We start from the raw sequence: 24,323 nt of genomic DNA on the forward strand, positions 1-24,323 counted from the left end.
ATTTGATGAACCGTTACCTTTACGCCTTCCATTGTTTATATTCCACTAAGTACTTTTTATTGCCATATTTCTATCTACTTATACCAAAGATTCCACTTTTAACGGAAATAAGAGATGCAGACATTATTACAGCATAACTACAGTAATTATTACACAATCTTACACTGATCCTACTTGTATACTCTCACATACAGAAAATGCCAATTGTCACTCTGATAAAACGCTCAAACTTACAAATTAATCTTGCATGGTGAACAGTGAGTGTAACTACGTATTACGTGCATACTCTTATACACAGCCAGTGCTATACATACAAAGGACATTAGCAACCGAAATAATGATGCTTCTACCTGTCAAATAAATAATAAATTATTTCACGGAACACATGATATAGTTTACCTTTTATGCATACAGCTTGCATCTCCTGGAGAGCTGCTTTCAGTTCCATTCCACTCGCCTGCACATGCTCTAAAAGATCGTCAAATGTATACAACTGTCCCTCCAATTCATCTTCCAGTTCTGGACCGCGATAAGGTGCTTCCTTCAAAAGCTGATATAGTTTCTTCAGTTTTGGTTTTGATGGATGCAGTTCAAAATATTTGTAGAAAACACCCAAAACCTGAACACACAAAACTGAAATTTATTATAAAACAATGGAAAATCCAGAAAGGGCCATAACAATATTATAAAAAGGACTGGTGCTACTCACTATATAGTGGAGATGCTGAGTCGCAGATAGACACAACAAAACGACTGTCACAAAATGAGCTTTCAGCCAACAGGGCCCTTCTCAAAAATAGACAAAACACACACACACACACACACACACACACACACACACACACACACACGACAACAGTCTCTGGCAGTTGAACCCAGACTACGAGCAGCAGCGCATCATGAGGGGGGCAACTGGATGGGGGTAAGGAGGAGGCTGAGGTGGGGAGAGAGAGAGGGATAGCAGGGTAGGGGTGGGGAACACTGAAGTGCTTCTACACTTGGAGACAGCGTTGATGGCCTCTCGGTCGACGATGCGCTCATTTGCTTTCCGCACCTCGTGCTGTCTGAAGCTCTGTCATATTTCAGAGTTTTACCATGTTTTACATGTGGAAAAGTGCGGTTGGCCAATTTCTGTTGTATACTGGGTCTTCTCTGAGTTTTGCCATAATGGCTGAAACACCTAAATGTGATCAAGTGTTTCACAAACAGGCGAGAGACCTTATTTTTAGAGTGTACTCTTTCTCCAAGCGTGAGGCAGTTTCAGGCGAGCCAATCTGCGAGGTTGCCAAGGTGCAGGGAGGTACTGCAGTGGCCTGTGGCGATACTGGTGTACAATCTGTCAGGTGACTTATACAGGAGGCGAAGCTGTCAGAGCAGGCAGTTGGCAATGTGGTGTTTCGGTCTCCAGGGAAGAAACATAGCGTTCCAAAGGGGGTAACAGGAATCGACAACTTCGATCAAAATGTGTTACGTCGCAAGGTTTTCGAATTTTATGAAAGAGGCGAGTTCCCCGTAGCAGCAAAATTGTGCACTGTTATGCACGAAGCTACTGGGTTTGATGGAAGTGCAAGATCAATGCAAAGAATGTTCAAGAACATTGGATCTAAATATGTGAAGTCCAATGATGGGCGCAAATTTTTAATGGAGCGTAATGATATTGCTGCTGTTAGGATTACGTTTCTAAGAAAAATGCACGACATCAGCTCAAAAGGAACGTCAACTGTCTATTACTTGGATGAGACATGGGTAAATCAAAGCCATACTAGAAATTTTATTTGGCAAACAGATGGGCAAGGCAGTTTGAAAGTTACAGTGGGAAAAGGAGGGCGTCTTATAATATGTCACGCTGGTTCTGCTGCTACCGGGTTTGTGCCTGGAAGCAAACTTATTTTCAAATCAAAATCAAAAACCACATCTGACTACCATATCGAAATGAATGGAGAAACATTTAGAGAATGGTTTCAGAATCAGCTGTTGCCTTATTTGCATCCAGACTCTGTCATTGTTATGGACAATGCAAGCTATCTCACTGCTGTCCTCAACAGGCCTCCCACAATAAGCACAAGGAGAAGCGGTATTGTTTCTCAGTTGCGAAATAATAATGTAATGCACAGTGAAACACAAACGAGAGCAGAGCTTTTGGAACTGGTGAAGATGTCAAAGACCAGCGTTAAAAACTATGAAATTGACTCCACAACTAAGCAACATGGACACATAGTGATATGAGTACCTCCTTATCACTGCCATTATAACCACATTGAACTGGTGTGGGCACAGGTGAAGAAACACATGGCAGACAAAAATACTACATTAAAAATAGCTGACACTGAAAGACTCGCCCATGAAGCAATAGAGAAAAACACCGTTGCTGATTGGGAAGCTTGTGTGCGTCACACTGACAAACTGCAAGAAGAAAATTACCAGAAAGAAGTTGTCAGAGATGAAATAATGGATTCGTTAATCATCAGTCTAGCTCTCATATCCAGCGACTCCAGTTCCGAAGACAGCGACAATGAAAGCTCCGAGTAAAAAGGTGTGTGAATGGAATGTAAACTTACTCTGTAATTATCATGAACATTTACTTTCTTCTCAAGCAGTCTGTGCCGTAGAAAATAGTTCAATGGACTACCTATTATGTAATGACAATTTTATTTTACTTCGTTTTTTTCTTTAAATTAAATGCCTTTTCATGTTGCAATCTGTTTTATTAATCCAGACACATTTAGAATTTTATTTTAAGGCATTATCAGTGCTTATCATCTGATGTAGTACACTGTAGCTATTATACGCAGTCGTGTGGATTTGAAAACAGTTTACGCCCTTATTTTTGCATAAATAAATTATTACTTATCATTATATGCAAAAATAAGGACGTGAATTGTTCTTAAATCTACAATGACGGCATATAGCCACAGTGTACTATTTCAGATGATATCCACCAATAATGCCTTAAAATAAAATGTGTGGAATGCATCTGGATTAATAAAACAAATTGCAGTTAGAAAAGGCATTTACTGCAAAAAACGATTATTTATATACTTGCTGTGGATAATGGCCATTCAGACAAATTTGTTTATTTTACTTCTCTCTCTATTCTGTCTACAATATAACATAGATTAAAATACTGTTTGTCCTGGGGACTGGGGTGGGTATTTTAGATTTGATTCATTCGTCTTTTTATTTGTAAAGCAAGAGGAATGGAAGGCGTAATCTTTCTGTAAGGTGCAATTTATTATAGAATCCATTCTGTGGTGAGAGAGTATGTATCATTATTTCGTAATGTACGAGGGCAGTTCAATAAGTAATGCAACACATTTTTTTTCTCGGCCAATTTTGGTTGAAAAAACCGGAAATTTCTTGTGGAATATTTTCAAACATTCCCGCTTCGTCTCGTATAGTTTCATTGACTTCCGACAGGTGGCAGCGCTGTACGGAGCTGTTAAAATGGCGTCTGTAACGGATGTGCGTTGCAAACAACGGGCAGTGATCGAGTTTCTTTTGGCGGAAAACCAGGGCATCTCAGATATTCATAGGCGCTTGCAGAATGTCTACGGTGATCTGGCAGTGGACAAAAGCACGGTGAGTCGTTGGGCAAATCGTGTGTCATCATCGCCGCAAGGTCAAGCAAGACTGTCTGATCTCCAGCGTGTGGGCCGGCCGTGCACAGCTGTGACTCCTGCAATGGCGGAGCGTGCGAACACACTCGTTCGAGATGATCGACGGATCACCATCAAACAACTCAGTGCTCAACTTGACATCTCTGTTGGTAGTGCTGTCACAATTGTTCACCAGTTGGGATATTCAAAGGTTTGTTCCCGCTGGGTCCCTCGTTGTCTAACCGAACACCATAAAGAGCAAAGGAGAACCATCTGTGCGGAATTGCTTGCTCGTCATGTGGCTGAGGGTGACAATTTCTTGTCAAAGATTGTTACAGGCGATGAAACATGGGTTCATCACTTCGAACCTGAAACAAAACGGCAATCAATGGAGTGGCGCCACACCCACTCCCCTACCAAGAAAAAGTTTAAAGCCATACCCTCAGCCGGTAAAGTCTTCTGGGACGCTGAAGGGGTTATTCTGTTCGATGTCCTTCCCCATGGTCAAACGATCAACTCTGAAGTGTATTGTGCTACTCTTCAGAAATTGAAGAAACGACTTCAGCGTGTTCGTAGGCACAAAAATCAGAACGAACTTCTCCTTCTTCATGACAACGCAAGACCTCACACAAGTCTTCGCACCCAAGAGGAGCTCACAAAACTTCAGTGGACTGTTCTTCCTCATGCACCCTACAGCCCCGATCTCGCACCGTCGGATTTCCATGTTTGGCCCAATGAAGGACGCAATCTGTGGGACGCACTACGCGGATGATGAAGAAGTTATTGATGCAGTACGACGTTGGCTCCGACATCGACCAGTGGAATGGTACCGTGCAGGCATACAGGCCCTCATTTCAAGGTGGCGTAAGGCCGTAGCATTGAATGGAGATTACGTTGAAAAATAGTGTTGTGTAGCTAAAAGATTGGGGAATAACCTGGTGTATTTCAATGCTGAATAAAACAACCCCTGTTTCAGAAAAAAAATGTGTTGCATTACTTATTGAACTGCCCTCCTAGTTATGACTGGGAAAGATTCAATAGACATTCCATTCTGTTATGTTTATGTCGCAGTTAGTAGGTACATTTAATAAATTTATCACGGAACGGGGAGTAGAGCACCATGAACCTGACAGCGAGACAGGTCCAACACCGGCTAAAGCAGCTGTCTGTAACATAGCTGCCGTCAATTCACCCATCGCCAAGTTGACAACGCAGCACTCCTAGGAGTTGAGAGGTTAGACAGAGGGCGAGGGGGGGGGGAGACAGCAGAAAAGGAGAGAAGTAAAAAGACTGGGTGTGTTGGTGGAATTAGGACAATGACTAATGAGGGTTGAGGCCAGGAGTGTTATGAGAATGTAGGATATACTGCAGGGAGAGTTCCCACTTGTGCAACTCAGAAAAGCTGGTATTGGTGGAAGGATCCACATGACACAGGCTGTGAAGCAGTCAGTGAAATTGACAACACTGAGTTGGGTGGCATGCTCAGCAGCAGGTTGGTCGAGCTGTTTCTTGGCCACCGTTTGTCGGTGGCCATTCATGCGGGTAGACAGCTTGTTGGTCATCACGCCCATGTATAATGCAACAAAGTGGTTCCAGCGTACATTCTGGATAACATGACCAGTTTAATCGTTAGTCATTGTCCTTACCTATATAGCCGCTTCCCTGTTTCCATTCCAGCACTACACAGCCCTCTATTCCACCAACACACCCAGCCCTTTTACTTCTCCACCCCCCCCCCCCCATCCACCCTCCATCTAACCTCCTGATTGCACCTAGCTGCCCCACCCTCTCTCCACCTAGCTCCTGGATGCTCCCACTAGCAGCAGTTTACTGTCCCCCACTCCTACCCCACTAATATCCCCCCCCCCCATCCCTGCCTCCTCCTTACTACCATCCTGTTGCCTCTCCCATCATGCACTACTGCTTGTAGTCTGGCTTCAGCTACCAGAGACTGTTGTCTGGTCGTGTGTGTGTGTGTGTGTGTGTGTGTGTGTGTGTGTGTGTGTGTGTGTGTGTGTGTGTTTTGACAAAGGCCTTGTTGGCCGAAAGCTCATTTTGTGACATTCTTTTTCTTGTGCCCATCTGCAACTCAGCATCTTCGCTATATGGCCAGTAGCAGCCATCCTTTTCATGATACTGTTGAAATGTCACAGATTACCTTCATTATCCTAAAGTTTAGGCTTTACCAGAAAAGGCTCAGTACCATCCTGAAAGCATTAAGTCTGATGTGGCTGTTGGATGGTTTCCACAGGCAATAATTTTCCTTCTGTACCAACCTATCTGCTACAATAAAAACTTCCAGTACCGCAATGTAAAATTTCCTTTAACACGCTGTTAATGACAATTAAATCCTTCATTAAGAGAAGTTTTTCAGTGCTTGAGATGAATCTCCCACTTAGCAATATCATAAAACATAACAAGAAACCTAAAATACATATCTGTTGTTGTTGCTGTGGTCTTCAGTCTGAAGACTTGTTTTATGCAGCCCTCCATGTATCCTGTGCAAGCCCCATTATCTCCGAGTAAGTACTGAAACCTACACCCTTCTGAATCTGCTAAGCTTCTTCATCTCTTGGTCTCCCTCTATGACTTTCACCCTCTACACTTTCCTCCAATACTAAATTAGTGATCCCTTGATGCCTCTGAATGTGTCCTACCAACCGAATCCTTCTTCTGGTCATTTTGTGCCACAAATTCCTCTTCTCCCAAATTTTATTCAGTACCTCCTCATTAGTTACATGATCTACCCATCGAATCTTCAGCATTCTTCTGTAGTACTACATTTTAAAAGCTTCTATTCTCTTCTTGCTTAAATGTTTATCATCCATGTTTCACATACATACATGGCTACAACCCATACAAATACTTTCAGAAAAAACTTAAATCTATACTCAACATTAACAAATTTCTCTTCTTCACAAATGCTTTCCTTGCCACTGGCAGTCTACATTTTATATCCTCTCTACTTCAACTATCCTCAGTTATTTTGCTACCCAAATAGCAAAATTCATCTACTCCTTTAAGTGTCTCATTTCCTAACCTAATTGTCTCAGCGTTACCTGATTTAATTCGAATACATTCCATTACCCCTGTATTGCTTTTGTTGATGTTCGTCTTATATTCTCCTTTCAAGACACTGTCTGTTCTGTTCAGCTGCTCTTTCAAGTCCTTTGCTGTCTCTGACAGAATTACAATGCCATCGGTAAACCTCAAGGTTTTTATTTCTTCTCCCTGGATTTTAATTCCTACTCCAAATTTTTGTTTTGTTTCTTTTACTGCTTGTTCAATGTACAGATTGAATGGCATCAGGGATAGACTATAGCCCTGTCTCACTCCCTCTCAACCACTGCTTCCTTTCCATGCCCCTTGACTCTTATAACTGCAGTATGGTTTCTGTACAAATTGTAAATAGCCTTTTGCAACCTGTATTTTACCCTTGCCATCTTCAGAATTTGAAAGAGAGTATTCCAGTCAAAACTGTCAAAAGCTTTCCCTAAGTCTACAAATGCATAACCGTGGGTTTGCCTTTCCTTAACCTAGCTTCTAAGATAAGTCGTAGGGTCAGTATTACCTCGTGCGTTCCTACATTTCTATGGAATCCAAACTGATCTTACCCAAGGTAGGCTTCAACCAGTTTTTCCATTTGTCTGTTAAGAATTTGTGTTAGTACTATGCAAACATGACTTATTCAACTGATAATTCAGTAATTTTTACAACTGTCAGCACCTACTTTCATCATCATATCAAAGTTCAAAAATGGTATAATCTCAAAAAAGCTATAAAAATGGATTTACTGGAATATTTCTGCAGATTGCAAAATAACTTTAGCTAATTTTCAACAATGCTACAATTCATCCATTCTGCCCATAATTTAAGCAATGGGAATTTCAGGTTGAAATATCAACAGTAATAGGGAAAGGATAGATTGCTATTCGCTGTAAAGATGACCCACTGAATTGCTGACAGGCACAACAAAAAGACCGTAACACATTATATCTTTCGGCCAAAGCATTCTTTGCGAAAGAAAACACTCACACATTCACACAAGCAAGCAAACCTCATGCACACATGACTGGTAGCTCCGAGTGGAAGCACTAATTTACTCATTCATACAGGATATCCCACAGAGTCAGAAATAATTCCAACAGTTACCAACATGCAAAATTATAACGAAACAGCAAAAGTAATTATTAAACTATTTACACAATTAATCAACATGTTGTTGTTGTGGTCTTCAGTCCTGAGACTGGTTTGATGCAGCTCTCCATGCTACTCTATCCTGTGCAAGCTTCTTCATCTCCCAGTACCTACTGCAACCTACATCCTTCTGAATCTGCTTAGTGTATTCATCTCTTGGTCTCCCTCTACGATTTTTACCCTCCACGCTGCCCTCCAATGCTAAATTTGTGATCCCTTGATGCCTCAAAACATGTCCTACCAACCGATCCCTTCTTTTAGTCAAGTTGTGCCACAAACTCCTCTTCTCCCCAATCCTATTCAATACCTCCTCATTAGTTACGTGATCTACCCACCTTATCTTCAGCATTCTTCTGTAGCACCACATTTCGAAAGCTTCTATTCTCTTCTTGTCCAAACTGGTTATCATCCATGTTTCACTTCCATAAAATGGCTACACTCCATACAAATACTTTCAGAAACGACATTAACATTACTCTAATCAACATTACTCTACTAAAATCTACTTGTGCTTCAAAGAGGAATAACATAATCATATAGAAAAATGCAACCCTTAAAAAGTGCGCTGCTTCCTTGGTTATTCTAAAGCATTGCTGTTTATCTATTTCTGCTAACTTAATATTTACACAAGTACAATAATAACTGTCCACATACAATATTTATCTGTGTACTAAACAGCAAATGCCCATGTACAATGGACACTGATATTTATAAACAGTTTCAAATCCCCCAACCCAGCTAGCAGATATAGCAAAGAAGGTATATTTTAATTTAAGTTTCAACTCTAAGTATTTCCAATTTCTTACCTTATGTCTGTACATAGTTTGTCCAAAAATTTGGAGCAGGTGTAAAATACTACTCTGAACCCTACAGAATCTACAATGAAATTATGTGTGTATTGTATTGTAGTTGTGTAAATTAGAATTTGTCTGAAAATGTTACTTATGAGTATATTCTCATAACAAGACTTCATCAGATTATCAAGTGAAAAGTTGCCCCACGGAGTAGGAACAATGAAACAGTAATGTCCTTTTCAAATGTTTTGTTGCCTATCAGGACAGTTTGTTAACTTGAAATTGGACCATAATCAACTTTATGCTCTCATAACTCACTCCTTTTGCTGTCAGAGCGAGATTATATGGTGATTTATGGGATAAAGGACATAATGAAAAATGTATTGGTTATTGTTAGTTTTGCTGTCAAAGTAATCATTCGTTAAAGAAAAAGAAACAAGATACATAATGAGGAATTAGATGATTGTGAGATTGCTAATTATGCCTAATTTCCTAAAAGTGTCCAGAAAGGAATTCAGGATGTACACAACACATTACTATGTAAATTTTGAAATCATTTTGTCAACTTTAGCTGTTTATAAGCGTTCAAACAAATGTTCCAATAAAAGCAATAAATTTTTGAAAATATAATGTAATTGAATAGATAAAAAATCTACTCACCAAGCAGTGGCAGGTGTTTCCTTCTCATACTGTATGGTAAGTCTTCCCTGACCCGGGGTTCTCGGCGACTTTTCCAATCTCTACCCTTTTCCTAACCTTCTCCAGTTCCTTTCCCTCCACCCCTCTTCCTTCCCCTTCAGCCCTCCTGCCGGAAGAAGGAGCCACTGGCTCCGAAAGTTTGCAGAAGTAAAACCTATTTTTATACGTGTGTTCTCCTGCCGCCACTTGGTGAGTTGATTTTTTATCTATCCAATTATATTATATTGTCAAACAGATGTTTCTTAATTTTATCATCCACTTGAGCACCGTCAGCTGATTTTAGCACATAGCTCTTTCGCAAGTGCTTCAAAAATTAAAGCTCCATCTGCACTTCACAGGCACTGGAATAATGTGGGAACATGGACAAAACTCTCCCATAGGGAATGCAGATGGAGTTATGACTTTTTTACACACAGATAATTTTGGAGGTACAGCAAACCAAAGACTGTATTCTACTGGCAGAACACTTAGAAGATGCAACAGATCCACTAAAGAGACTGTATACACTACCGTACACTTGTTTGCCCTTTGCTAGAGTATTGCTGTGTGGTATGGGATTCTTACCACCTCGGGTTGATGGAGCATGTCAAAGTTCAAAGGACAGCTAATTTTTTACTATCATGAAACAGGTGACAGTGTCAGATATGGCATGTAAGTTGAAATAACAATCATTAAATAAAAGGGATTTTTTTGGTGGGGGTGAGATCTTTTCACAAAATTTGAATCTCCAACTTTCTCCACTGAATGCAAAAATATTTTGTTGATGCCCACCTCCTTAGGGAAATATCATCATAAAAAGTAAGAGAAATCTGAGCTCATACGGAAAGATTTAAATGTCTGTTTTTAGCATGTGCTGCTTCGGAGTGGAATGATAGAGAAATAGGGAAGTTCTCTATGGACCCTCTGCCAGGCCGCACTTAAGTGTGAATTTCGGAGTAGTCATGTACTTGTAGAATTAAATGAATTGATTGTGGCCACAAAATCAGCTGACAGTGAAAACCGTGCATTCAGTGCAGCTAGTCTTCACTCAGTGAGTGCTGCTGTCTTCAGACATAATTCAAAAGGCACGAGATCAGTAACAATTGCAGATAAATGTTATAATTATAATTGGGCATTGATGTTGTTGTCATCATCAGTTTGAAGACTGGTTTGATACAGCTTGTGAGGTCACAATTGCCGCATCTTGACTGATTCGCAAACAAACACAATCTCTGTGAGGTGAAACAATATGCAGCTTAGCATCTCTGGGCTCAACAATGAGTTTTACATTGGCCTGGTTTTGAGTGTGTGCCAGCATGACAGTAGTTAATTTGGAGTCTTTGATTGTGAACACTCATTCAGAGGAAGTATTCGATTGAAAGCCAATTAGGGTACTGAATTTTATGGTGATGTCTCGGCAGAAATTCACAAGTAGGGGATGTCATCCAAGACTGAAGCATTCGTGAAATTTACACTTTTATTAGAAGGCCATGGCATGCTTTTGTTGCTGTAATTCAGTAACAACTTTTGATGAAGCATATAATAAACTGATAGTGGCATCTAAATCATTGTGTTTAATGAACTACATCCAAGCAATTATCAAATAATACTAATAATGAAACAAAGCATAGTTAGCAAAGGGAGGACAATCAATGAAGTGAGTAACGAGAAGGGACATCACAACAGGTGACCAAGACATGACAGTGACTTCCTCGCTATCTTCGGAGACGGCACAACTACAGCAAATGGATAATGTGCAGCAGTCTAGCACAGTGATGTGTCATTTTGCTAACAACAACATTTGAAAGGGGTAATATTTTGTGAACTATAAACTGTGAATAAATGTGACTTTTTGAAACAGGCAACCCTTAACAAGCGCCAACAGTGAAGATGATACCACGAATGTAGGAGACATCAGTATGCAGTATCATCCACAAAGTTTGGGACCTCGTAAGCCACAGCACATCACTAAAATGGAAAATGACCCTGCCTCAAAATGTATGACAAACCACGTCCACAGCTCATGTGCAGTGTGTGGAGGGCGGCACCATCGTGTTGAAAACAAACGTTGTTCTTATGTATATGTCACCATCGCAGCTGTGAATGCAAAAAGTGTTATGCATGAGGGGGGGGGGGAACAATGATAACAAAATTGCTAATTGCACATCGCACCATCACATACTTTGCACAAAGTGGTGTTTTGTGAATGATGTGCAGATTCCCAGAATCCCTGTAATACAAATTTTGCTTTTTAACCTTCCCACTAAAATTAAATGAACCTCATCACTCATGATGATTATCGCATTTTCACTGTCTTGAAGCAGCACTTGCCTCTAGACAGCAAAGTCTTCTTGTTATTCATATACATATTATATGCCGCAGATGAAATGTTAAATCTTTCTTCAAAATAGCGTGCACTTGTTCGCTACTTAACATTAACTGACAAGTATGTCATCTTGCAGACCACTCTGGCCTCCGCACCAATGCCTGTCTCGCCATCTCGATGTTTTCTGGCCTCCTTGTATTAGTCTTATGGCCAAGCAGCTGCTTCTTTACGATAATTCCTGTTGTCCTGAGACTGAGAACATACCTGAGAATTGCATTGTGGCTGAGAAAAGTACTTTGATGTCTATGGCTGAAATGAACATGAAAAAGCTGCTTCACTGCTGTGACCAGCTCAGCATTTTGAACATACGCTTCACACAAAAAAATGCTTTACTCATAGAGTCAGATAGCCAGAGCACTGCCGAATGCCCCCCCCCCCCCCCCCACTCCTAATCTCTTCGAAAACATCCAGTTCTCGTTGGTCACCCAGCATGATGACCGAAGGAAAAATTAAAATAGACAGTTGAGGTAGTCTTACAAATTCCAGAGGAATGACAATCATGAAGCTTATGGTTGACTGCCACAATGTAGAATAAATGCTGGTGCGTTTCTGTTTCGGGATTCACAGGAAAACTGATTTTAGTTTTGGCTGTGAGTCACTGAAACTTATTGTACAGACGCAGATATTCAAGCAAAATTAAACATGTACACAGAACTTGCTGAGATAATAAAGGAGGAGTTGAGAGAGATGTTGTTGTTGTATCACCAAGATGTATTTTCATCCTGAACTAATGAAACAATCTGTTTGCAAATTAAAACATTACGAAGCATTTGTATAAAATGTTACTCTGTGCCGTCAGCCATGAAGCCTGCCATTTACCAAGAGATCCAGAGAACGCTAGATGCAGGAATCGCTGAGCATCGGAGAGTGACTAAAGCAGTCCCACCCCTGCAGTAATGAAGCAAAACGGGACTGTCAAATTGCATTAGACATCAGAGCAATCAACAGGATGAGTCTTCCCTAAAGGGATCAAATCAGGAATTTAAAGGAATTGTTACAGTGATTTAATGGTGTCAAGTATTTGAGCAGTTTAGACTTCACAGGCAGTCACCTGCAAACTTTGCTGTGCCCAGTGTGCCAAAAATAGTGTTTCTACCAATGCCGAGAGCTATCAAATTAAGAAAACCCCATTTGATTTGAATGTATTGTGTACTGCCTTTATGAGAGCATCTGATCAGTTTTTAGAGCAAGAACTACTTAAGTCAATTAGTGCCTATGTGGACGACATTTTAATTCATTCACCGTCACGAGAGGAACACCAACATCTTATACCGTGTCATAAGTGCATAAACTTCGCAAAGTTGTGGTTTGGAAAGAAGCAAATTGTATTTCTTGGAAATGTGATTACCCAAAAAGGGATTGAACCTGATCCACAAAAGATAAGGCAACTGAGAACTCCTCAGCATACAAATGTTTAGGATTCACTGGGTTTTACTGTTGTTTCCTCCCCAGAGACAGCTCATCATCATCATTTAACCTACTGAAATTACTAAAGAGAGGTGTTGGCCTGGGGAGAGAAGCAGCAGAAAGCTTTATTTTGTGTGTTCAAGAACTTCCTACATGGATGTAGTATATTTTATCCTCACTTACATGTGAACAGACTTGTTCTGGCAGCTCCAATGAGTTTAATTATATAATTGTTGTACCATATATACTGTTATTACATGTGGAGTGAGTGCTAAGATTTTGTATTATACTCTGTTCATTCCCAAGGCCACATTCATCTGCAATCACCTTAACTGGCTTCGCCAGAAGAGTGTTAAGTTAGCCTGCTCTGTAGATTGTCAACAAGTTTATCAATCCTTCAAGTAGTGTTTGTGCTCTGTTCCCAGTTGGGCTTCTTTTACACTGGGTAAACCTTTAACCCCACTGAAAGATGGTTGTCACTGAAGAGCCCATCACCTATGCATTGGAGACACTTTCTGCCACACCGTGTAACTTTCACAAGTGGAAAAGGAGGTGCCAGTTATTTTCAGAGTTATAAAGTCTCATGTTTTCATGTATGGGGCAAGGTTCCCCTTAATCACCAACCACAAGCCACTAGCTTCCTTATCTGGCCTTCATTCCAAGCTGCATAATATCACTGCCTACCAATGCCAGAGGAGGACCACCTGTCTCAGTAGCTAGTGTTATGACATTTGTTACAGTTCCATCATCCAATGTGCCAATGTTGATGCACTATCATGGCTACTAATGGTGACCGATACGGAGTTTGATTGAAAGAGGCTCACAAGTTTGCACTATATAACGTGTTGCAACAAACCCTGTTGAATTTTCCATTGGCAGCACGAAAGGTCACAATCGCCATGGCTGCTGACCCCCTTTTCCAGAAAATCTGTTTCGGCACGCCACGTGGGTTGGCCGGAGTGCATCTCTTTGGATGCAGATGCAGTGCGACATACGTTTTTTCTCCCACATGATGGACTCAGTGTTGTCCATGGGGTCCAATGCTGTTGACTGGTCATCCCCCCGTGTCGCACCTTGGACTACTCTAGTTGCTGCATGCGTCGCATAGCTGTATGACTTGTATAAAGGCATTGTTGCAATGTCATGTCTATTAGTCTGCAGTTTATCATGACATCATATGTTTGGTGTGAGTTTGCAAGGATGTGCACAGAACCAGGCTGCACCACCGCACACATTGCAAGTCCTGAAGCATCCCTGGGACACTGAGCACGTCAATTTTTCTGGTTCACGTTTGGGCAGCATTTGGTGGTTGGTGGTTCACACACTGTCCAATATCTAGCACATTGTTATGCTGTCCTCCACATGTTGCCGGTTATTTTTGATAATGACAGATCACCCAGGACCCTTGTGTCCAATAGTGGTAAGTAATTGGTGTTGTAGGTGTTTGAGGACTTTTGCATTCGTAAAAGTGTGCAGCACCCGACCACCACTCTGTTTCACCCGACTTCTAACTCGGAGGTGGAGAGCTTCATGCACACATTCGAGATCCAAACGAAGAATTCAGTGTCTGTCTCTTCCCTTGAAAATGTGTTGTTGGGTCTTCTGGCTATGTACTTGGCAATGCCGGTCAGCAGCTGCAGTGCAGTGGAACATTTGTGTGATCACCAGCTGTGGGGTCTCCTGGATTTGTCGAACCCTGAGTCGCTTGCCACAGACCACTAAGACCTGTTGCATTTTCCTCCCAGGGCTACTGTTTGCACTAGAAACATGGGTGGCCTGCAACATAGGTGGCTGCTGGGTGTCGTGTTTAGACCACTGTGACCCAATTTGTTTTCCTCCCAGGCCTACCATTTGGGCCTGGTCCTTTGGTCAGTGGCTGCCAGGTGTCATGGTGGGCCACAAGGGTTGGCAGCTATTTGTGTTGGATGTTGGTGAGGAGCAGCCTACCCATCAAGCAAATCAGTTGTGCCCATGCTATGTTGGGACATCAATGACTACAGTCTTCTGTTCCACACACTGGCAGGATAGGTCACAATGTCGTTCTGGGTGGGGGCTCCCACTTGCTGCCCCTTTGCTGCCCTATCCACTGTCCTTCCTTTTCCTGCAGCATTGGGCCCCAGTGAGGTTTGCACCTGCACCTGCCGACGTGAAGCCCATAGATTTTGATCCCATCCTCTTCCCCCTTTGCCTAATCCCTGCTCCCAGCCAATGGACGTGGCTTTGCCTCCATTGCTTCTGGTCAATTTCTCTGGCAGCCACTCCAGATATGCGCTGATCTATGTTGCCTTTTCAGAAGGGGGAAGGGTTTAGTATCGCCACCAGTGGACATCACAATGGAGGCAGATGAGCTGGCCTGGGTAGCGCCTGGAAAAGTGTGGAAATCTGCCAATGGAGGGTGCATGTGGGGCGGGAGACCTGATAACAGATATTTTTACCTGAGGGCTGCAGTGCTTGTGCCGAGTTCAAATACAATGGACCTCGCTTTACATACCGTACTGAGTGTTGTTGCTGAATGCTCAGTCGACACAATAGGCACGTATAAAAGAGCAGTATCCTGGCTTTTGGAAATAAAAGCTCTTTCCTCAGGGAGGTAAAAAAGGAAGAGCATGTCACTCAGCTCTCAGAATGAGAGGAATTCCATCTATTGTGGAGTCAAGGAGAGACAGCTCAATAGCCACTCATCCTGAGATCATTCTCATCCTGGGGTGTGAGTGAGCCGGCCTTTGCTTTTAACCTTCCCCAACGTACCTCTCCCAAAGGTAGGAACTAGTAGTTCCAAACCTAGGATAGTGCCATGTATTTTTACGTGTGCCTATGGCTAGTACTAATATTTCTGGTCCTGAATGTAATAAGTACTAGCTAGCAATTCTATCTCATAATTTTATTTCAACAAATGATAGAGTGCTACTTGCCGTTAAGACAACATGTCATCTTTATGGTGAGTAGCAGTCTATCTTTTCCTCATATTGTTCATAATTTTATAATTTTCTTGAGTGAATTTTTCTTTTCACACACGAATTTTGAAATGTTCTAATAGGCTAATTACCAGTAGCACTAATTTTCTTGTGGAAATTTTATGTTTCATTTTAGAGCTGCCACATGTGCTGTAGCTGAGAAGAGGAAGTGGCCTGAACAAGCTGAGTCAGCCAAAAACTTACACAACATGATAACCATTATCCACAAGTAAAAATACTAAGCAATACCATGTTAGCATTCACAGCATCTATGATAAAAATCATGAATAATTATTCTTTGATGTAAAAGGAATTGCAATTCCTGTATTGCAGTTAACGAGCTTACACTTTGAACTCTAATGAGCTATTGATTTTCTGTTGATTCTCCATCTGTGACATTTCAGTCTATGCAGTGTTTTCTGTAATTGTGAAATAGAAACAAAACAATCAACATATTTAATCAATAACTACACTAAGTAAATCTATATACCGTGCACAATAAATAATTTTGGAGGATTGTTATGCATGTTGGTGAAAGAAAAAGAATTACAACAAGTGGCAGAGATTAGAAGCATTCGATTCCCAGAGTAAAAATACGTATACGGTAAAAGTGTCTTCTAGTTTCATTTAATATAGTTAAAAGTTTTGCAACATCATTAATTGAATATTAATGTAATGATATAGAGCTACAAAGAGGAAAAGGTAGAGAAGAGGTCACAAATAAAAAGAAATCTTTATAGTGAAAAGTAGAAAAAGTGTTTTGAAAACTTAATATTAGTGATAACACAATTTCTAGACCCACCATGTGTTAAAAAAGTAGAAAGAAGTGTTAATTCAGTATGAAACCAAATGCAAAACCAGCTAAATGAAAGAGAATCGCCAAGTATATATGGCAAAATTATCACTGAAAGACAATTAGGAAACGCAACTCAAGAAGATTTAATTTTGACTGCAGTAATTACCGATAAAAATAATGATTTTGATCAAGCATATCAACCAGTCAAGATATGTTTAGGTGCAAAGACACTACAGACAGTGGCATCATCTCAATGGTAAATATTCCAAAATCCAGTTTTTCAACTTCCATGAAAGAGGTAGTTTACAAAACTTTGTTAGACCAATTCCACACCACTCTGAAACCATTACCAGGTAGGGTTAACAGATGAGAAAGAAGCAACAAATTACGTCATGGGTTCATTTAGTAAGTACAAGAGCATCATGGAAGGGCGTAATGCTATACTACTGAAAGCATATGTTACAAGAATATTCAAGCGACATATTTTCTCCTACATACACACCATGATATTAATGGAGAAACCACCATACATACATAGGCTTACTGACTTGTCTTCCCTCACTCAATTGTCAAATCAAGCAAGAAATGGCGAAATGACAGTTACAGCCACACAACTCTTGTCACACCCTGTACAGTTGCTTGTGGAGTATGACACAGCATATCATGTGCACATGCAATCAACATACCTTATTCCATGTTTGGCTCTTCCCTGTCTGCCTCAAAAGGCATGTACCAACCAAACACAACACGCTGAGCATGTGCAGTATGAGAAAGAACTCTGGTTGGGTGTTGCCTGACCCCCTACTACATGACTCACTGATAGGTCAAAGTTATTTTAAGTGAAGTACAGCAAATACGAAGCAGAAATCCTTAGCTACAAATGAGATGAAATCTACAGAAAACTGGATTACCGGTTAAGGTTTAACATACAATTGCTGAGAAGGTCATCAGAGACAGCACACAAGATCAAAATGGACAAGAGTGGGAAAAGAAAATGACAGACTCCTTTTCAAAGGAACAATACCCGCATTTACCTTAAACAGTGTAAAGAAACGAACGAAAACATAAAGGTAACCCTATCAGCCAGTTTTCTTTAGTGGGAGAGTTTTTCCACTTTGGTACTTTATTTGAAACTAGCTGTTACCCCACAGCCACGTTCGCATATGGGTAATTTTGTTATGATGAGTGATGGAAAGAAAAGCAAGCTATTGAACATTCAATAAAATCAGCTGCTGTCACGATGACGTGGCATGCATACAGTGTTCCTGCCGAATGGAGCCAGTACATGGGCATAGACAGGTGCGGGCATCTATGCATTCTGCTGCTGAAGTAGCTTTACATTATACAGTGGGTGCATTATGCAAGAAATTTAATAATTTTTTAAATGTTGTTTATGTTCACTGTTTTCGATCCCCAACTTGACACTTCATATTCCTCCCCAGGATACACGCTACCTCCATACCAAATTTCACTGAAATTGGTTCAACAGTTTAGTAATCAAAACTTAACAGAGTTACTTTTGCATGTATTGTATTATAGTATAGAGGTATGGATTAAACATGTTGAGAATTGTACAAGCATTGTATTCATTATGTTGAACCATACTGTCGGAGAAGAAGCCAAGTAGCGAATTGTGGATAGTTACCTGTAGCTGAGAACCACAGATCCTTCCAAGACGCATGTGCACAGCAAACGCTGAGCCGTTGACTGCAGTACAGCGGAGCATCATAGAAACCTCACATGCCGAGTCTGTGGGCGAAATTAGCACTACCACTATGAGACAAGATCTTCTAGCTCGACTATCACCAGATCTCACTAAGGAACAACAGAAGAAGCTACTTGTCATTCTTCAGGAGTTCTCTGAATGCTTCAATCCACAGGTGAAGAGCAAATTAGACAAATCAACAGTGAAGCACTGGATTAGCAGTGGAGACCATCAACCAATAAGCCACAGAGCATACCGAGTGTTAGCAACGGAACATCGAATAATGCACGATGAGGTAGAGAAAATAATGAAGAATGACATCATTCAGGCTTCGCAGAGCCCATGGTCGTCACCAGTGTTCTCGTCAGGAAGAAGGATGGCAGTTGATGCTTTTGTGTTGAGTACATGAAGCTTAATAAGATAACTAAAAAGGACGTTTACCCTCTTCCACGAATTAACGATACACTAGATTGTCTGAAGAAGGCTAAGTTTTTCTCAACCATGGACATGTACTCGGGATACTGGCAAATCGAAGTATATGAGGTTGATCATGAGAAAACTGCATTCACCACCGCTGAGGGCAATTCTTCAAAGTCTCCAACAAGCTGGACTGAAACTTAATCCAAGAAAGTGGCTCTTTGGAGCAAAATAAATCAGAATACTTGGGCACCTTGTGTCAAACGAAGGTGTGCATCCAATGCAGAAAAGGTGAGAGCTATAACGGAATTTCCTATTTCTGAAAGTGTTAGAGATGTGAGAAGCTTCCTCGGATTGTGTTCTTATTACTGTCGTTTTATCAAAGACTTTTGTATCAAAGCCAGGCCACTCCAAGAGTTGTTAAAAGTTGATGCTAAATGTATCTGTGGTTGTGCTCAACATGATTCTTTTGATGTGCTGCGAAAAGCTCTGATGACTAACCCTGTGCTTGGTCTATATGATGAGAGAGCGCCTACAGAACTACACACAGATGCCAGTAGGTATGGGATTGGTGCTGTTCTGGTTCAGATTTCGGATGGAAAAGAGAAGGTTATAGTCTATGCTCCCAGGACACTTACAAAAGCCGAGGGAAACTACTCAAGTACAAAAAGAGAATGTCTTGCTGTGATCTGAGCCATGTGCAAATTTCGACAGTATCTCTATGGAAGGCCATTTACAGTTGTATCAGACCATCATTCACTTTGTTGGTTGACAGATCTTAAGGATCCAACAGGACGACTTGCCAGATGGGCACTACATCTTCAAGAGTACGACATTACCATAGTGTACAAAAGTGGAAGAAAACACCAAGATGCCGATTGTCTCTCAAGGTAGCCTGTGCAAGACCATCAAGACTTTGATGAAGATAGTGACTGTCTCGCTGCACTCCAGGATCTCTCTGCCGAGCAGAAGAAGGACGCCAAGATATCTCAAATTATGCTTGCCTTAAATCGGTCAGAGGATGTGAAAGGACAATGTAAGGTAGTTAATGGATTACTTTGCAAGAAAAACTTCGATCCATTTGGAAAGAGGTGGCTACCAGTGATTCCTACACACATGCGCTTAGATGTTCTACACAAATTCCATGACACACCTGAGGCTGGACATTTAGGATTTATTAAGTCATACGATAGAATCTGCAACAGATTTTTCTGGTCAGGTTTATTTAGGAGTGTCCGTCGCTGTGTGTTGCACTGTCGAGAGTGCCAGAGGAGAAAGGGGGTTCCTCAGAAACCATCTGGCCGACTCATACCAATTCCAACGCCTTTCCAGCATGTTGGGATTGACCTCCTCGGACGATTTCCAACGTCTGCTAGTGGCAATAGATGGATTATTGTTTGCACTGATTTTCTGACACGCTATGCCATTACAAAAGCCGTGAAAACGGCCGAAGCATTCGAGGTACCTAAATTCATCGTAGAAGACACTGTATTAAAACATGGTGCCCCAAGGTTGTTAATTACGGATTGCGGGAAAGTTTTTCTATAGAATCTTGTGACAGAGATAAACCGTCAGTGCAACATAAATCACATGACGACTGCCTAGCATCCACAAACTAACGGGCTTACTGAAAGCCTTAATAAGACCTGGGCCGATATGCTATCAATGTTCGTCAATGTTGAGCAGAGCAATTGGGATGAGGTGCAACCTTTCGTGACATTTGCCTCCAACACCACCAAAAAGACACCACAGGATTTACGCCATTTTTCCTTGTGCATGGGTGTGAGGCGACGACTATGATGGACACTGTGTTTCCATTACATCTTGATGACGTGGCCGATGACTACATCGGCCAGGTGTTAACCGGAGCTGAGGATGCTCGGCAGTTAGCTCGACTCCACATGCTGCAGGCTCAAGAAAATGATTGCCGAAGGTATAATGCGAGCCACCGCCCTGTTGCCTACCAGCCTGGTGGCCTCGTCTGGACCGTCACTCCTGTTCTGAAGGTTGGTCTCTCTGAGAAGCTCCCCAGGCACTACTATGAACTTTATAAGTTTGTGAGACAGTTGTCTGATGTTACTTATGAAGTTGAAGATTTGGACCCTGACACAAGACGAGGAAAGATCAGAGATACAGTCCACGTCCTTCAAATGAAGCCCTATAAGGATCCTGCAACCCAGGGTAAATTCGAAGCTCCAGTGACAGGCAACAAGCGGAAAGGTAACGAAGAACATAGCGGCAAGGGAAGTTCTAAGAAGATCACCGCCAGGGTGAACATCAGTCATCGGGAGTCGGAGTATGCAGGACCGATGACTCGTTACCGGACTAGAAGGACGTAACACCGAGGCACTGTTCTCTTAAGGAGGGAGCAATGTCGCAGAAGAAGCCGAGTACCGCAGTCGCCGTAGTGTAGTGTTTATGATACTAGATTGTTGCATGGAGGACCGTGAGTTCAAAACTCACCTGAACTGAAAAATTTTAATTTCTATATTTGGTTTGAGTACATGCTAGAAGTATCCACAAATGGTAAGAATCACTGTACTGGCATGTTCTGTAGCTGTATCAGGGTGTATACGAGGACAAGGAAAAAAATTCCCGGATTTCCCAGTTAAAAACACACTTTCTCCAGGGTGGAAACAGCTTTTCCCTGTTAATTGGCAGTATATTTTCTCTCGGAACTGTATAACTTATCAATCCTTTGAATGGTTATGGTTTTATACATGGGTGTAGAATTTCCCGGCACTTTAGAAAACGAAACACCTTTTGGAAAGATGTTTGATGTGCAGTAACATGTACGCTGCATATTTTCGTATTACGAAAGTATAAATTCGAATTCCACCCAAACACTGCATGTTACTTTCCGAAGCATTGAAATCGAGGTTGCGATGTGTATTTTTTAAGCCAGTCATAGCTCATGTCACGTGATCTCGCCAGCCAATGACAGCGGATATTCAGAGCTTCGGACACGTGCTGTAGTCAGCCAATAGCAAAATCAACATCACTGTTAAGTAGCGCGAACACATGAACAGGAAAAGTTAAAGGTTTACATTAATATATATATATAATGTTGCTACAAGAAAAACGAAGCTTTCACATATAAAATTCGTCTCTAAGGCCAATACACTGCAAGAGAACATAAACTTTCACATATAATGTTGGTCTTTTATGCATGTATTACATTTTAAGATATATCACACAAATGCGCCAGTAAATTTTTTTTAATAACAACATAAAAGTGTGATCTTCTGGGCTATAAATTCTTCTAAGTGGCTTGTCATCAAAGAGCTGATGTTTAAATGAGTCCCAGATTCCCAGTGAAGTAGGCATCGACCTGATATTAAGCTTTTCAATGTGGTTTCGGGATGTAAATTTCCTTGGGTACCAGTACTTTGTTATTTCATGTCTGGTTCTTTGTTATGGCATTATGGCATAATGCCATAACAATTAATGCTCGACTGTCAGAAAGGTGGAAATAAAATAAAATCTGAAACTAATAACATATTTTAGCTTTCTGTAATTATGTGAATGTATTTTAATTCACATGATAGCTCCGGGCAAAGAAATCAATTTTGTTTTCATTTGACTTGAGTGCAGTAGACAAAGAGGAATCAGCAAGATCACTAAATGTAAACACGGGTCACATGGAGACTACCCACTTCCCTATTATAACTCAGACTGCTCTGCGCATCAGACCCATATCTACGATATTTCCGAACCGGGGCAATAGAAGATAGTGGCGTCCCTCGAGTGTTTGAGATAGGACGTCAAAAATTTAAAAAAAATTGAATTTTCAAAAATATGTTCATTTTGTAGCGTACATCATTCTGAAGACTCTGATACATAAAACATACGTGTCTGAGGAATTGTAAGACATGTTATCTCATCTTAAGTGTGCCAAAGTGCAGCGTCACACCTCTTCACACAGCATTCTTCTAACGCACATCACTGTATTTCGGTCTGTGGAATTTAAACGCGTATATTTTGTACTGGATGCCATAAAAAACTATATTCAGGACAGTAGAAATTAAAATGTCCTATGGTGCCTTCTCCTGCTTCCAGTAGGCCGGTTTGACACCCTGCCCCTCTTTTTTTTTTAAACTCTTCAGAAAATTTGCACTCTTTATTCCCTATTAGATAACAACCTGCTGCTTTGTGTGACATAAAATTAAGTATAGGATACATAAAAACAGTAAAGAGAAGAGACAAGCAAGACAGTAAATATTTCTTCAATCCTTAGCTCCTAGAATTTTTTCTCTCTAATCTTGCTACAGATTTACATGGTGTGTTTTCCTTTCTGCGAAAGGATCTGTTACCTCATCAAAGTTCGTCAAACGTTTTGCTACACGAAAAATCGAAATGTCGTAGTCTAATACTGAAAAAGCTGCAATTACAAATAGGCCCAAGACTGGTGTGGTTTCTCGACCTGATTACCTATATTTTGTAACTGTCTGCGAGATAAAACAAAATAAGCCTTTATAATACTGCAGCAATTGTAACACGTGCCAAATAAACGAGACTGTTTTGGCAGAAATCGTGATTTTTATAACACGGCAGAATATAATTCACAAAGTACCAATATCAAATGCCTATTAGGCCTACTACAAGCAAAAAGCTGTACGGTAGGAAATAGATTTACACTTCATTCATACACTCCAGTTTCTCAAGCATGAGATCGAAAAGTAGAAGTGCGAAATTATTATATAAATTTGGAATCCTCATATTCTTCCATAATTTGTGTGATGTCCCCGTTTCTTCTCCTTCCTCGTTCTAGCAAACAATCTTGTCATCACTAATTCTGTATCTATTCCTGCCAATGTCAAAGCTTATTCACCAGTTAACTTCACCAACTCTGCCAGAATCACCAGTTTAGTTACCTGCAATTATTCTCCGGTTAGGCATTGTTACACATCCGTACAACGCGTTGTCCATGCTGCTTCCAGAATAGACCTTAAAGCGGCTGCTAGCCGGAGACCGTACAACTGACCCTTGCTAGTATAGCGATCTGGCCAAAAATTTTCTGTCAACATTTCATTTTCTTGGATACACCAAGAAGATAATAAATAATCTTTCTTACCTGTTATTCCTGTTAGCCATTTATTCGCACTCTGGTAGCCCGAATCTATGGATTCGCTGGTAATATTAACAACGCTCATCATTTGCAAACACAATCAACTGCATAATCAGACAGTGGTTGGCTTTCTTTCGTTCGGCTATACTCTGCTCAGCTCGTATAGCCCCTTTTGTCTGCAGGAAAGTTTATTTCTAGATGTGACTAGGATTCCACTGACAGAGACATCATGTACACTATGCACGCATTCACAAATCAACTTACGATTCAATCAGAAATCAACTTAGAAAGTGTTCAACAATGTTCAAAAACCGACAGGGACACG

General features: G+C 41.0%; 1 protein-coding gene across 2 annotated transcripts in view; it reads right to left on the bottom strand.

Annotated features, from left to right (window-relative positions):
* Positions 1-24,323, bottom strand: part of LOC126194898 (sister chromatid cohesion protein DCC1) — a 118,669-nt gene that overhangs the window by 44,072 nt on the left and 50,274 nt on the right. For both annotated transcript variants that reach the window (XM_049933253.1, XM_049933252.1), the window contains exon 4: positions 400-619. In XM_049933253.1, coding sequence (XP_049789210.1) covers positions 400-619 — 220 coding nt within the window. The remainder of the gene's footprint in view (positions 1-399; positions 620-24,323) is intronic.

Source organism: Schistocerca nitens, chromosome 7, assembly GCF_023898315.1.
Source record: "Schistocerca nitens isolate TAMUIC-IGC-003100 chromosome 7, iqSchNite1.1, whole genome shotgun sequence".
NCBI lineage: Eukaryota > Metazoa > Arthropoda > Insecta > Orthoptera > Acrididae > Schistocerca > Schistocerca nitens.